This window comes from Ricinus communis, chromosome 3, assembly GCF_019578655.1.
Source record: "Ricinus communis isolate WT05 ecotype wild-type chromosome 3, ASM1957865v1, whole genome shotgun sequence".
NCBI classification, from domain to species: domain Eukaryota; kingdom Viridiplantae; phylum Streptophyta; class Magnoliopsida; order Malpighiales; family Euphorbiaceae; genus Ricinus; species Ricinus communis.
In genome coordinates, this window is record NC_063258.1 from 23,536,095 (window position 1) to 23,552,808 (window position 16,714).

At 27.0% G+C, this 16,714-nt stretch overlaps 1 protein-coding gene across 3 annotated transcripts; it reads left to right on the forward strand.

The window, feature by feature from the left end:
- The first annotated feature begins 8,686 nt into the window (after positions 1–8,686).
- On the forward strand, positions 8,687–16,714 carry LOC8265779 (mRNA cap guanine-N7 methyltransferase 1). 3 transcript variants are annotated; one of them, XM_048371700.1, is made up of 14 exons: positions 8,687–8,862; positions 9,387–9,856; positions 10,430–10,554; positions 10,643–10,711; positions 10,794–10,865; positions 11,221–11,322; positions 11,568–11,624; positions 11,969–12,107; positions 13,400–13,464; positions 13,543–13,593; positions 13,775–13,837; positions 13,983–14,106; positions 15,991–16,058; positions 16,183–16,714. In XM_048371700.1, the coding sequence occupies exons 2-14, from the start codon at positions 9,778–9,780 to the stop codon at positions 16,276–16,278; spliced, it is 1,110 nt and encodes a 369-aa protein (XP_048227657.1). In that variant the 5' UTR covers positions 8,687–8,862; positions 9,387–9,777; the 3' UTR covers positions 16,279–16,714. The 3 variants fall into 3 exon arrangements, with proteins under 3 accessions (XP_048227657.1, XP_048227656.1, XP_002528402.1); XM_048371699.1 differs by having other exon boundaries at positions 8,687–8,853; XM_002528356.4 differs by having other exon boundaries at positions 8,691–8,853; positions 15,997–16,058.

Below are 16,714 nucleotides of genomic sequence, written 5' to 3' on the forward strand. Positions count from 1 at the left end.
TATATTTTTTGATTATTGACATTATGATATATAAACAAATTTATATAACATATAAGTCACGTATAAAATATATTAATAAAAAACATATTCAACTTGAATTATTTTTAGATTTATAAACGTAGTTAAAAGGTATTTAGCATGTGGTGTAATTATTGTTAAGAATATTATTTTAAGTATTTGAATAAAAATTTAATAAAATTACATTTAAAACTGAAAATCACATTTAAAATATAAAGGTTAAAAATAATAAAATAACAATTTCAAATTACGTTTTATATTTCTAAAAGGCAACAAAAAAAAAAGGTATTTTTCGAGAAAACAATTATCATAATCTAAGTTAAATAATTGTTCAATTGTTTCAACTTTTACATACAATAATAAGATTACCTTTCATTTAATTACATTAATTTATATTGCTTTCTTTGTATTGATAGATACATTCAAACATAAATAGAAGTTCGATTCTCTTAAATAATTAAGACATTGATATTGAAAAAGTATTTTTTTCAATCTCAATTTTATTTTAATATGGATTCTTAAGTTTTAAAAATCGCATTTATAAAAAGTATTTTATTAATTTTTATTTTTATTTTTATTTTTAAGGGGAAAAAACACCTATTAATAAATTGCAAATTTTATTATGATTATTTAAGTTAGATTGTGTTTTTTGTTTTTTAATGATATAAATGTTGGCACAATTCATATTGGAATTAACAATAATAATCACTTCGCTAATTGTCACGTTATATGTGAAAATAAATTAACAAACAAACAAGGTGATATTTACATAATAAACTTAATTATCACGTTAAACAATGTTTAAAATTAAGTTTGTTGACCGCAAATGAATTTGATTTCAATTTTTCCAACTGTAGTATTTTAGCAAACTTCATTTTCCGTCGTCGTTTTAACAAACTTTGGGCCAATAGAGTTGACTGTATTCTTGTTTTTCTATGAAAATTATGATATCATATTTGCTGCATTTAGCACGTTTAATAAACGACTAATGATAGCTACTTTTGTTGGGTATAATTATACAAATTTTTGTTTACTGTGAAATATTTGTTTTTTTTTATACCTTGATTCAGCTTTTTTTTTATTTGTCATCTAAATTTTATAATTATATTATTAATTTTACTTCAAGCTAAAATCGAAATCAGTGTGAAAATATATTTTTAAAAAATAAAATAAAATAAATGTTAAATTTAAAATAAATACAAAATTCAGTATCTATTTACGATTTAAGATTTTTAAATATTATATTAACTTAAATTAGTTTTATAATTATAAAATAATTTTTAATTCTAAGAATATATATATAATTATGTATACTTTGTAAGTTTACTGTAGACCATAGTTTAACTTTTTCTAATTAACCAAAATAATCAGTTTTTTGTTCCACCTATTTGATTCTTTCTTTACTTTAATTAACAAAATATATTTAAAACATATGGTTTTTTTCTTAGAAATGAATGTTTTCCCATCCAAAGGGGTATAAAGGAGTTCAAACTTTTCCTTCATTTCAACCAAACAAAGTGTCTAATTAAGGTGCAAATATATTCAGAAAACTAACATAAAGAAGTATATATATATATATATATATATATAATTCCCCAATAGTAAGATTGCAAAGAAACCTCTTAAACCACATGTCTTCATCGAACCTTTTTAAGCAAACAAAACCCATTGCTTAAAAAATGGAAAATCTCTATTATTCACTACATTTTGCAACCACTTGAACTCCATAGTTAATCTCTGTGCAGAAAAAGGGAGAAAGGCCATGTTTATTCAAGCAGTGCAGTAATAATAACTACAGAACTGGCATACAAAGTAAATGGTACTTTGAGAAACTGTAGGGTCTTGTTTGGCAGGAGTGATAGAGACCATCTGACATTTCATTACCATGAAAGCCAAAATGAAAAAGATAAGATATTCTTCCCAGCACCTTCTTGGTAAGTGCAAAATGCTGCTTGCACAAAGTCATTTGTTGCCTTGAAATAGTTGCTATTATAGAAAGTATAGTAGAATATTTTTTTTTTTTTTAAAAACAGTGAAAATATTTAATCATATTAATTAAAAAAATATTTTTGAATTTACATATAGTTTGAAATTGAACTATTTTTTAGAATGGAGAAATTAAATCTGTGGAATAAAAAAAATCTTCTAACTATTTCTTATTATAAGTTGCAATTTTATTAAATATGAAAAAATGTTAATTTTTATGTTTTTATGAGTAGAAATCCAAAATTTAAATACTTTTTTATTGGCAGTCTTTGCATACATTAACTTTATAAGGATTTGAAAGTTTATTAGCATAAAAGTTGGATGGTTATGCATTAGTTCAAATACATAACCATCCAACTTTTATTATTAAAAGCATGATGACTAATGGAACATGGAGGTTAATTATTCCACTTTTGTGGTTTAATTATTAAAATGAGAGTAATAGTAATGATTATATTAATTGTATCATAAAATCATAGGAGTTTATTGGTTTGGATTAAAGAATTAAAATGTAAAGATTTACTATAAATATAGTAAGTTTTATAAATTTTGATTTCTTAACTACCAAAAATAAAATTATTTTTTAAATTTTATTTCGTGCATAATGATATATATTGAATTGAAAAGTTTAAAAAATTTGATTTAGACTACATTTAATAAATATAGTTTACTTATTTTTGTTCAAGCTCTTGTCCGTTTAAAAAAATTATAAAATTATATATAAATTTAAATTTTATATGTAGAAAATAATACACATGTCAAAATAAAAATTTAATGTATCAAAAATTAAACACACGTGTTAAAAAAATTTAGATCTCAAATATATATATATATATATCGAGTCTCTATCAATATATTTTAAGAAAGAAAAAAGAAAAACTCAGTAAGTTTCTTTTTTGTATTTTTTATAATTATATTCAATATTTAAATATTAAAAATATACAAACTTAAATTTCATGAATAAAATATGTATATTTTCTTTCTCAAAAAGATAAGAAGAAGAAAATGAAAAAGAAAAAAACTTTTTTTATCTAATAATTAATTATCATTGGATTGCACGTATCTTTTCTTTAAGGAAAAAACAAAATTTTGTATGTATTTCGTGTGGAGAATGGAAGTTATTAAAACTTAACCATATGGCCTTTATTCAAAGTATCAAGGCATAAACCTTTATGCAAAATATTACCCCTTTAATTATTAATTTAAAATAAGCCATCGAGAAGAGCCTGGATTTTTTATTCTTTCAATATTTTTATTTCTACTTTAAATTTATTACTGATAAATTCTATAAATAGTTAAATTTAATTTCTAAATTTGATATTAAATATCAAACTCAATAAAAATTATTCTTTTCATAGATTAGAGAACAATTTAGATAATTAAGTAAATTCTTTTTCTATCTTAGTGCAAATTTAATTATAGTGTTTAATATCGATGATTAGTTAATTATTTGTTAACAGAAAATTTATTTTAAACTAATAAAATAAATATTAAATAATAATTAATTTAAACATTTAAGGTTTTCTTTGATAAAAAGTAAAATATATAATAAATTAATAAATACAAAAACCTCTAACTCGTAATTAATTTAATATTTTACAAAAAATTTAATAAAATAATAGAAAATTAGGTACACTAAAATCCTGAATTATCTTACTATAGTATTAATCAAAATAATTTAAATATTTTTAGAATGTCTAAATTATTTTATTTAAATGAGATACGATTATATTTTTCTAGACATTGGATTAAATTAAGTTAATTTAAAAAAATCATTTGGAAAAGAATATTTATTAAGTCTTATAGTTAATATTAAATCCAAGAACCAAATTAAATTTTTTTGATGATTAAATCCCATTTAACTATAAAGAGAAAAAAATGTTGATAGAATTAAAATTAAGTGACCTTTTAATTCAATTTTTAACATGAATTTGTGTGCTCATGTGATCAAAATTCAGGAGGAGCCAGATTAATTTACTCAATATCTTTTCTTTTAAAAGAAACAACATTTTTATTATTATAACTAATTATTTTTTCTGTTTACTTTTGATAAGTCATTTTTTATCAGTCTAGAAATATATGTACTTTTTTTCTATTTTTTAATTTAATAATTAAACATCTAAACTATCTTTCATTAATTACTATAATATCAATATATAATTAAATTTTATTATTTTAATCTTAAAATTATAAATTACTGTCTAAATCTTTTTAGAGTCCATAAATCTTTTTATTTATATCTCAAGATCTTCATCCTTTTTTCTAAATTTTACTCTTTTCTTGAAGTTACAAATGAGTTCGCAAATTTAATATTTTAAGTATCGTGCATTATATTAAAGAGTCTACTAAAAGTCTTTTAATAAAATTAATCAAGAAAAATTAAATTTCTTAATCATTATTGATGTCTCAAACTTAGTACTCGCAAGTATACGAACCGAATGATAGTACGAGCAAGTTCATCACAAGGTAGATTTTCATAAAAAATTGTAGAGCGTGTATTATAAATACCAACTATCATACAAAATACTAAAAATAAATCTAAACACTCTAACCTAATATTTTGAGAATGATTTTAAGATTTAAGAAAAAACTTAAATAACTAGAAAATAAATATATAAGTAGAATGATTAATGTAAACTATGTGATAAAATAGCATTTAATCTAGCTTATACTTAGTAATTCTTTATTTCATTTAAGTCCAAATCTAATGAATAATATGGTGATGTGTCTTCCCTAAGTCAGTCAAACTAATAATGCAATCTAGATTTCTTATACCAACATAGATTAAAGTAAATATGATGTTTTTAATACTTTTAACCTAAAGATTTTCATAACAAATATTACTATTAAATTGATATGATGGTCAACCAATAGTAATATATGAAACTAATATATATATGAAGATAAAGAAATTATTCATTAAATTTATGATATATAAGATTCATACATAAATAAAAAGCCAAATTAAACACTTATGGAACTTAGCCTATTTAATACAATGGTTATTGTAATTAAATAGAAAGACATAACATATATAAAACATAAGATTAAAACTCTCTTAAAATCTAAAAGTTTTTCAAGAAATAAAGAAGATTAATCCTCACTCTCTACATTTTGAGAAACTTCTCTGATTCGTAAAAGAACAATGCAAAAACTAACTAAATGTTGCAGAAAATGAACTGTATGGAATTCATAGAGAAAATAATTGAACGATATGTAGAGAATTTGCAGAGAGAGTGATAGTAGATCATTCCTTGTTTAATTGACGTCTACTTCTTATAGAAATTCTTTTCTGGAGTCATTCTCTCAGCATAACACTACTATAGTTATCATATTCACTGTCGTAAACAAAATAGATAATTTAAAAGATAACTATCTTTAATTACACCATAACTACTTAATTTTCCCTTCATGGGCCTTGATGAATTCGGCTGGGCCTGCGATATTAGTAGTTCATATGTCTTTATTCCGAGCCTTTAACAACCACTGCCCAATTAAAACTCATTTATGCAATTTTGGCTTATATTTTTTTTTTTTACTATTATCACTTGAAATTAGATAAAAAAGGCTAAATTGAGGTAAAAAAACACGTATTTCTACATATTATGTTTATAAAATATATCAACAAACTATTAAAATATCTTAATTATATATACATAATATTAACCTATCAATTATACAAATTAAAATTAGATTTGAGAAAAACAAGTATAAACAGAAAAAGTAAATATAAGTGGGCTTGGGTGTCAAAGTAGGAATCAAGAAGAATACTCGTGGAAAACATCATGGAACAAGAGTAATTAATTTTAAATTAATTAACTTAAGTAACATTATCATGGAAGAGTAGTTGATTGACTTCATTTACCATTTTCCATGTGTTTAATTTTTTTTTGTTTACTACTACAAAACCCAATTCAAACACATTAAACTACAGAATAACTTTTCCAAATTTTTAATATTATTTTTAATTCTCAAAAGGAATTACTATTAAGGTCAAGCTAATTAAGCTTAGCTGGGAGATACGTGTGCTAATTGTCTTCTAAAATTTATTAAGCATGCATGCATTTCACAAGGAAGCTTATGTTTTTTAGCCAATGACAAAAGCAAGAGATGGTGACTTAAAATAGTTGCAATTGCAGCCACATTATGTACTTCCTAATAGAGTTCAAACTTTAACTACCAATTATTTAGATTTCCTTTTATTCTTCAATTTTGTCCTTTTTCCCCCTTTTCTTCCCAGAATCCCTAACCTCAGCTTATGTCACAAAATCATACCAAACCCACCTATAGGCTACTCTATTACATTATTTGGTCCTTTTTATTTTCAAAAATAAAAAAAGAATTATTATTAGATTTAATGGTTGAAAATATCCAAATCCATTAGCTTTTTGTTCAAATTGAATAAATTAAATAGTTACGTGAATATTTATGATATGCCACTTCGTATGCCACATCATTCAATTCCGATCAAAGTTGAAAATTAACTAAAGTCATCAATGATTTTATAATTCAAACCAATTTTATTAAGATAAAATATTAATTAGAATTAGCAAAAGTCATAAAATTTTAGATTTATTTTACCATCAAACCAAATTATAAATATTTCACATCCAGTCTCTTTTCGTCAAATTTTAACCTAAAACATTTAATTGGAACGAAGAAAAATTTGCGCTTAAGTATGCTATTAATAGTAGTTGATATCATAGGCCTCCTTGTTTTTTTTTATAGAAAAAAAAAGTCCTTTTAAAATGAAAAAAGAAATTAAAGGAACCAGTTGAGATCTTTATTCCACATCCGAATATCTCAAAGAGAACCAAATTGAATATGAAAGATTTATATTCGATTTAAAATTAAAATAAAAAATTATATACAACGTTGCAATAAAATCATAACTGTTAAAAACCGAAATCAACCAATTTGGTTCCCTTTAAAAAAACCGGAACAGTAATGAGATCTTGATACCATAATATTTTTGACCTGTAATATCATTTTAGTGCCAACAAAATTTAAAATACTATTGAAATTTAATTTTCTTTGGACCAATATAAAAACATATTCCTTTCTTATTTAATCTTAATGAGAAATATCCATTTAAAAATTATAAAACTATCTTCAAATGCTCAATTTGAGAGAGATATATAAATTTATAGAAAGCAAATTGAACAAGCAAAACTAGTGACTTGAAGAATTCTCCACTGCCCAGTACAGATTAGGGACATTGGTTTCACAACCTACAAAGCCACACTTTCTTTCTTGTAAAATCCTAAAGTAGAAAAGAGCCTGGAGAGTAACCTTTGTACCTGAAAGCACAGAATAGAATAAGGTCTTTAGGGTTCCAAAATGCAGGGGCGAGTTGCTGTATTAGGCAAAGTGAATCAATGGTGTTTTTTGTGCTAAAGGACATCCATGGCATAAAGCCTAATGTTAGGAAAGTTTTTGGTGGGGTTACATATATCCTGAGTCTTGGAGAGTCACATGATATGATGGTGATATTTTTATCTCATGTGACAAGGAAAGTCCATCAGGGATATATAGGACCACCACATGTTTTTTGAGTTTGTTGTTTGAATATAGATAATTCATGAATACATAAATCCAAGAATTGAGGATGTTACTTATATATATATATATACACACACACCATTAACTACCCATGATTAAGAATTATTGTTTCATATCATTGTATATATTCATAGGTGGCATATCACTAAATTATTTAGATACTAAATTCTTTAGAAATAGTTATGCCGAACTGTATATTTGCTTAGACTTTTTGATGAAAGTCTTCGGAGATTCTTTTTTATAATGAGAGTGATTGCAATAATTTTAAGGTTGAACTTAAACTCGGATTAGTAAGAATTCTTGCTCTTAAGATAGAGATTTCGAGTTCGAGACATCTATCCAACTTTTGTGGATTATTTCTTCCTAGAATGAAAATTATTAAAAATGTGAAATCTACAGTGGTCTATCTAAAAATCTTCCATCTCTCTAACACTATCAACAACCAATACTAATCATATCTCTAGAATTTCCTAAAAAAAGAACTGGAACTCACAGGTCTGGCCTATACTTTCCATTGTGTATGGTTGCATCTTAATTTATTTCACTCAGTGTTGCTGTTAAGGAGTATTAAGGTGGTTCTTTAAGCAAACACTTTTAACTGTGCTATGCAATAACAATATGAATTTGCAGATGGACAGGCTTTTGGAAAAACTCTTGTTCAATGTAAGGAAACCTACTTCTTCATTATTTAACCATAATCAGCCCATGCAACAAGGCCCAGCCCAACCCATTTAGGCCACAAACCACAACAACCACTACCCCCTTAATTCTTTTTGCAACCTTTTCTTGTTATTTAAAAGAAAAAGAAAAAAACAAAGGAAAAAGGAAAGAGCAAAAGTCAGTATGCTATCCAGGCTAACATAGTAATATTACATATTAAATTACAAAAATACTGAAATTATAGATGTCAACAGTATCTAATTTTAATGTATTAGTTAGATTTTTTATATATTATTAATTTTTGAATAAATAAAGATATGATTTTAACTTTAAAAAATTATTTATATTAAAGATAATAATAATTTGTACAAATAAAGTGTGGGATAAACAAGTAGTTTTTAGTTAGCATAGAAAATAATGATAATTAAAGGCTTGAGAACATCGTCAAAAATAGAAGTACAAACTACGACGTATTAAGGGAAGATACAGCCCTATTTCTGAGACATCACTACCCTCACTATTCTCTCTATCTCTCTCTCTCTCAGAAGCAATCGCGCAGTTCTGCTAACCTCTACTTTCACCGGAGATCACTATTTCAGCAATTACGTTTCTGGGTACCTTTTTCTGGTACAAAAGGTTTCCATATTTCTAATCTATTTTGCAATTGCTAATTTTATACCAGTAAATTTTCTACTGTTTCTTTCTTTCGACACCTCACCACTTCCGTCCCTGAAAAACTTGGATTCCATTATCAAGAACCAAACTCTAGAAATTATCCAGATGAGAAATTCATTTATGGGTTCTGTTGTATGATATTTTGGGTATCGGTTATATGTATTTCCATTGTTAATTATAATTTGTTCTTATCTTTTGAATTGGATACATAGGTTCTATGCATAAGTTGTGTCTTACACTATAAGTTTATAAATTCCTAAAAAGTTTGGTTAGTTAGATAGGAAGATACTTAAATTTTAAATCTCTATTATCATAATTCCTTAACAAGAACAAGAAATTAAAGTTTGTTCTGAATTTTTAATGGAAGAGAAATTGAAATACATAGTATTTGATGCTTTCTTTCAGTTTTTTTTTTTCTATTAAATTTTTCAATCTCTTATTGCTATTTCTTTTTCCTCTTATGCATGTAATTATTTGGTGAGAAGCCAAGAAGTAACCTGACTGCTCCTGCTTCAACTACTTTACAGCTCCAAAGAACTCCTAATTACGCCTTTCAACTTCTTACTTTGGTCTATATGATTGGACGTTTAGAGCAAGCTATTTCACTGTTCTAAATCCAGAGCTGTCTATTCGCTTATAGCTTAATTGGCCAGCTAGAGCAAGCTGTTGCACTTTTCAAAGAACTGTAGCAGCTTCTTTAGTTTAAGCGCATTTGTTGATAGGCAACAAATAAAGCTGCAAATTCTCACCCAAAAAGTCTTTTGGTTCCTTGTAGCTTTGGTGGTCGCATGCCCCCAAAAGTACAAACCTTAAAAACATAAGCACCCTTCTTATAGTTTATCTGTTTCTTTCTTTTCTTTTTTTATTATATTGATCATGAAACGAGGATACTCAGAGTCACCATCAACCTCTGGTGATGGCCCACCTAAGTCCAGAATTAGATATACGCCCCAAGGTAATTTTTGTAGCATGTCTTTAAATAAGCTAGTGTCAGTTGCTAGTTATTGGTTTGTTTCTGGTTTATTTAGTTTGCTTTTGGTGGGGTTTTGTGTTTTAGGGTCTAGATATGGGTTCCTTTTTTTGTTTAATCAGCTTATTCTTTATTTAAAAATTGATTATAATTCTATACTGCTATATTTCCCAGAAATAAGAGAAATAAAAATAGAATTGCATAAGCTTATACTTGTAATGATTATCATTTCTGGTTGTATGATATATTTTCTATCTACATTCATAGAAACAATTTTGATCGATTACTTTACAATTTCACTTAATTTATTGATTTAGCCCCTAGGATTGTAAATGCTGTGTCCGTATCCTTTAGTTTTTTAAGATATTAAACAGAAGAAGTTATTGTAATAAACCAAGGAATTTCAATTGAGTACTTAGTTTTATCAGGTCTAACTGATGAAGAATTTAAAACTGAATGTTTAAACCTATTTATTTTCTTGCATCCATTCAAAATACCATTTGGGGACTGTCTAGTTTTTGTTTTTCAAAGCTGAGGATTTAAATTTTCTTTGTCTAGGTGAAGCACATTTTTCTGAGGATTTTGTTCAAAAAGTCGCTGACCATTATAGTGCAAGGACAAATCAGACTCTAGAAGAAAGAGAAGCAAGTCCAATAATCCATTTAAAGAAACTTAATAATTGGGTATGTTGTGTAAACATGTATCTGATAAACATCTTAAATTTCAGTTACATGATTAATTCATTAATCAAACAAATCTATTATTGTATAGATAAAAAGTGTTTTAGTTCAACTTTATGCTCGTCGAGGGGATGCAGTTCTTGATCTTGCTTGTGGGAAGGTAAAACATTATTTTCCTGGTATCATTTCATTTTTTCCCTTTCTGATTTAGCCCTTCTGATCCTTTTGTTTTCTCTTGCCAGGGTGGAGATCTTATTAAATGGGATAAAGCAAAAATTGGATATTACGTTGGCATTGATATAGCTGAAGGCTCGGTAAATCCTCTACTCATTTATCGTTTGAATATGAAGAGACAAAAACAGTTCTTGCAAAGTGTGCTTCTTTGTCTCATTTTCTTCTTGCAATTTGTGGCTAGTTTTATGGTTACAGGATGCATTAGAATGTATCTTATACAATAGTGCAATGCCATTACTTTATTATTCACAGTGTATAATTCTGCTGTGTTTATCATTTAATTCTTAAACCTTCAATTTTGCGATTTGAGAGTCTTATCCCATTTCTTGTTTTTGTTAACTCTTCTACTTTTACATTTTGAAAGCTAAATTCTTAATCCTTAACTTATTAATCTTTTTATTTCTTAACTGTTTGTGTTCAATATTTATGTTACAGATAGAAGATTGCCGCACACGTTATAATGGTGATGCTGATCATCATCAGCGGCGTAAAAAGTTCTCGTTTCCTGCTCGCCTCATATGTGGGGATTGTTATGAGGTAATTTTAGTTATTACGCTTAGCATATAGTAGCAAAATGCAGCACGTGAAGTGCCACTGTTTGATCTTAATTCCATGAATTCTGTTACTATGTCTGTGGTTTTAACTATCTGGTTGTATACGCCTAATAACAGTCTGTTGATTCAACACCTTTCAAAAATTAACTAAATAACAACATTTTGAATTATCAGCATAAGCACCTTATGGATGCATAAGTGAGATTTGTTATCTGTCATTTTATTCAGGTTCGCTTGGACAAAGTACTGGCAGATGATGCTCCTTTTGATATCTGCAGTTGTCAGGTGAATGATATTTACTTTTATGATTTCCAATCAACTTTCTATAATTTTCAAAAAGTAGTGCTTCATAAGTAGTCACCCAGGTTTTGATTTTGTCACTGAATTGATAGTTGTAGCATTCCACTACATACAGAATTTGTACTCATGTTAAAGGGATCTTGACCAGACTTTGCATAATTTAGAATCCTTATTTTCCCTCATATATGGAATTCAAGATGTGGCTTGTGATTGTCAATCCATATGTTTCTATTTTTATTTTTGGTACATGTTTCTTACTACAAGGTGCAAAATGTTCTTCCTAGCTTTTGTGTCTGTTTGTTCTGAAATGTTGACTTAAAATTTTTCAGTTTGCTTTGCATTATTCATGGTCTACTGAAGCACGTGCTAGGAGAGCCTTGGCCAATGTATCAGCCTTGCTCCGCCCAGGAGGCACCTTCATTGGAACAATGCCGGATGCCAATGTGATCGTCAAAAAACTTAGAGAAGGTTTCTTTTTTTTTTTTTTTCCTTGTGCTAAAATTTGCTGTTTGTCTGAATAATATCTGAAATATTAAAAAATAGGCTAGCTGTAGTTTCTGTCAAGACAGTCATGTGGAAAAGGGTGTTTAAGATGCAATGTCAAGGTTCCATTTGCTAATTATTTCCAATATTCCGAGTTCCCATATACTAAGCATACTAAATTTTTTCTCAGGTGCAACTCTTATAAACGAAAACTGGAGAAGATGGAGTCCACAGTTTAATTTAGGCCAAATACGTAGTTTCATCCTTAAACTTTAACAATTTAACCTTAACACTCCTCAGCTTGTATTTTCATATTTTTATTCATTTATATTGTGATAAATTGAATAAAAATATAAACGTACAAAAGTGAAAATGATCAAAAGCAGAAGTTAAAAATTGTCATGGATTAGAAAATAGTTGAGGGATCTCCAGAGGTTAAATTGGTAAAATGTAGGGGGTGAAACTATGGATTAAGGCATGTAATTTATGTGGCTGACCTCAAATGTAATTGAATGAAACTTTTGTGTAGTGAATTTGAAATCCATATGTTTCATGAAACTTAGGAACAAGACATCTTTAATAGAATTTGCAATTTTGCATTTTGTTACAGAAATGTCTTGAAAATGGGTTGTAATGCATGCCAAATTCTTCTCAACAGTCAACATGCTATATATGCTGCATAAAGATGATGTATTTTCCAATCATAACAACCATCTACTGTAGTCAGAGTTACCAGGATTCTCTAGACAAGCAAAGAAGCTCTAATAGGTTCAGTGCTTTGTTAGTGTTCCTATTAATTCTTGAAGATGTATTTTTCATTTCTATAGATAAACAAAACTGTTTTTGTCTACTATATAAAGTCCATAATGACTTGTTTGTAGTTAATTTGTTATTTTGAGGCTTCACTTGTAATCTTTATGTTCTATGCAGTCCACCTAGCTCAAAGTAAGAGCTTCAAGGATATTTGTGACACCGAGGGATAAGTGAGAAATAAGAATAAAAATGACTAATTATCCTCGAAGAGAAAAGAAAAAGTAACGAAGTGAAAAGTGAATATGGAATGGACTTATCCTCATTTTGTAGAAGCTGAATCATAATTTAAACTTCCGGAGAATTTGTTATGAATAATTTTCTGGTTTACCTCTTCTATATCTAATCTCAGTGAAGTGTTTTTTTTTATGTTTACTTTATTGTTTTGACCGAATAAGAATTAAAGAAGCATGGCAGACCGCTTTTCTCATAATTGACGGAAAATATATTTTCATTTTAATGTGCAGCTAAAGGACCGGTCTTTGGTAATAGTGTTTATTGGATACGCTTTGATGAAGAGTACTCTGAAAAGGTGAGTTCTTCTCCGTTGTCATGATTATATGCCTCCTAATAGTCTTAAATCTGACGAGTTTTTTATTCTTGGGATCAGAAATTTAAATATTCTGCCCCTTATGGTATCAAATACAAGTTCCACTTGGAGGTATTCATCTGCTAATTTCTCTTCTAGCTTGTAGTTTTCTGATTTCAGACATACAAGTGCTGTTACTCATATTTCATATCAAGTACAATGTATCAAATGTATCTTTACAAATTGGTATCCAATTAGATGATGGAAGTCCCTCATTTTCTTTTACCACCAATTTTCTTGTGAGCAATTGCAGGATGCTGTTGACTGCCCCGAATGGATCGTCCCTTTCAACATCTTCAAATCGTTGGCGGAAGAGGTATAATGTTTTGTATGGTGCGTCAAATGAAGTCTGTGATCTTAACTCCTTTTAAATGATTTTTGATTTTCACAAGTTAATAATTCTTGAACTGGAAACTTTTGGAGCAATAGACTTTAGAACTCAGTTTTGAAAATTTCGGCAGTATGATTTGGAGCTGGTTTTTGTGAAGAATGCACATGAATTTGTCCATGAGTATATGAAAAAACCAGAATTCATTGATTTAATGCGAAGGCTGGGTGCTCTGGGTGATGGTAACCAAGACCAAAGTGAGTTTTTTGCACTATAATTCTGGTTCTGTTCATTAATTCTTTTTTTTTCTTAAATTTTTTTTTTTAGTGAACATACATCTATTTCTCGAACTTTTATTTATACGAGTTTTTTCCTTCATGCACATGAAGTATAATATTTTGACTCATGATTCATATACTAATAAATTAAAGTAATTTTAAATAAAATTAATTTGATAATTTATTTCATAAATTAATATTATTATTTTGAAAATATCATTTTTAACTAAAATTTTTCTTATTCTAATTATTATAATCAAATTGTATGTTAATTAGTTACATATAAATAATTAATGAATTTAACTCAATTTCATTGACATCACTATATTTTATTAATTGTACATTTATTTTCTTATAGATTTTAATTAGATTTCTTTTATTGCGTCACATAACTATAGTTATAAATAACCAGACCTGCTATTATTCATCTAATAAAAATTAAATTATTTACTTAATATAAAATAATATGCATTTTGAGTATTTCATATTTGTAATATTATAAACTTCTGAACATATAATTTAAGATGTAAAAAAATTGATATATGTAAATACTGTATTTTTACATCTAAATTAAATCTATTAATGGTTAAATAGAATATATGTGGCCATAAATGCTAACTAAATTATGGTTGAATAAGAATTAAAAATAGAATATGAAGTCAAAATTTAGTAATTTATATACTGCAAATCTGCAAATAACTTGTTATAATAATTCATTATTAGCGTCTTAAAATGATAATATTTCCTTAATAATGATTAATTCTTTATAGAAAAAATATTATAAAAATTATTAATAGTTAAATGTTTCTAAATCATGATTTTTATTTCTGCAATTTTTGGATTTTTATTTTCATATAATATTTTAAGATCTGTAGTTTAATGTACTACTATTTATTAAACCTCCAATCATTCCATGAAATTAACATTTTATATATTAATTTGTTAATAACCATTCAATCATAATTAATATTAACTAATATTCATTTCAACTCATAGTTAGTTATCATATGAATATTTTATTATGATGAAATATTTTCAAAATTATAGATTTTATTGTTACTAAATTAAAATAGGAGTTTTATGATGGAAACTATATAATATTCAAGGCCTAAAGAAAAATAGACATAAAATCATTGGCACCTTTTTTTAAAAAGAAATTATTAGTCATAAAGAAATTATTCATATATTTATATACATGGAATTATTTTTATTTAGTAAATTAATATTAACTATTTGACTCGTTATCACTTAAAAAATAAAAAGTATACATTTTTATATGTAAATTCACCTATTTATGATTCATAAAGTTTACATAGTTATTATTATACCTAACAATGAATAAATTTAATATATTGTTAAAAAAATAAAAATTCATATATCATAAAAAATATATTAATTTCAATAATAGAAATCAAGCAAAAATGAAGCCTTTGCCATGGGAGAATTCAACTCAATTGTAAATTAAATTTGTTGAGAAAAAAATATGAATAGTGAGATATTGTACCAGGTACAAAACAAGATTATCAACTTCAGGTAGCAGTAAAAGGTGACGGGAAACATAATCCGACTTGTATTTCACTACTATTTAGTTTAATCTTTTTTAGAATTTTTATATTCTTATAATCTTTTAGAGTCCTATGTTTATAACAATTTTATCCATATACTACTATTGTTTATTATCTTTCATATTAAATTATATTTAATTAGTAAAAGACCAAAATAATCAATCAATCTTAACAATACTAATTATAAGGCCCTTTCGGAAAATTTCCCATTCCCCCTCTATTCGCACTTTTATATATGTTATGATTAATGATGATATGTATTTTGTTATTTTAATATGTTCTTATTATGCCATTGCATATCTAGGCACACTATCGCCAGATGAATGGGAAGTGGCTTACTTATACTTGGCATTTGTATTGAAGAAGGTAAGCGAATGCCAGATTAACTGTATTCTGTCAGTTTGGACATTTATGATGGTGAGAGCATGCCAATGGTTTCTCATTTTAACCTGGTTCATAAGATTTTGAGTTAAATTTGTGTGTTTTTCAGCGTGGCCAACCAGATCGGACACAAACAAACAGTAAACGGGACAAAGGAAAGATGCATATATCAAAGGAGGACATCATGTACATTAACAATGTGTAATCTAATGGGAAAATCAATAAGTAGGATTCAAATAAGACGTCAAAATTTATATGGGGGTTTAGGAGCAGCCCCTGATAGCCAAATGATAAAAGAGTCATTTGCTGGGCTTGTTTTGGGGAGCCCCCCCACCCCAGAATTGTTATGTTACTCAATTTTGTAGGTTCAAGTAACCATACTGATATAGGTTTCCTCTGCTTGATGCTGTCAGCTCAAGGAAACATATATCTATAGTTGAGGAAGTATGGTTGAGCTGATGGCAGTGTTCGATGCATAATTAGCATCACAAATGTCGCCTGTAATTTGCTTCCTCGTGTAACGGGAGTCTCTGAATGATAGCATGGCCAAGAGGCACCTTCTTTGTTGCCGCTGCGCCTAATTTTTTTCTTTTACCTATTCATGAAGTTATAACAAAAAAGAAAAGAAAAGTATTAGATTA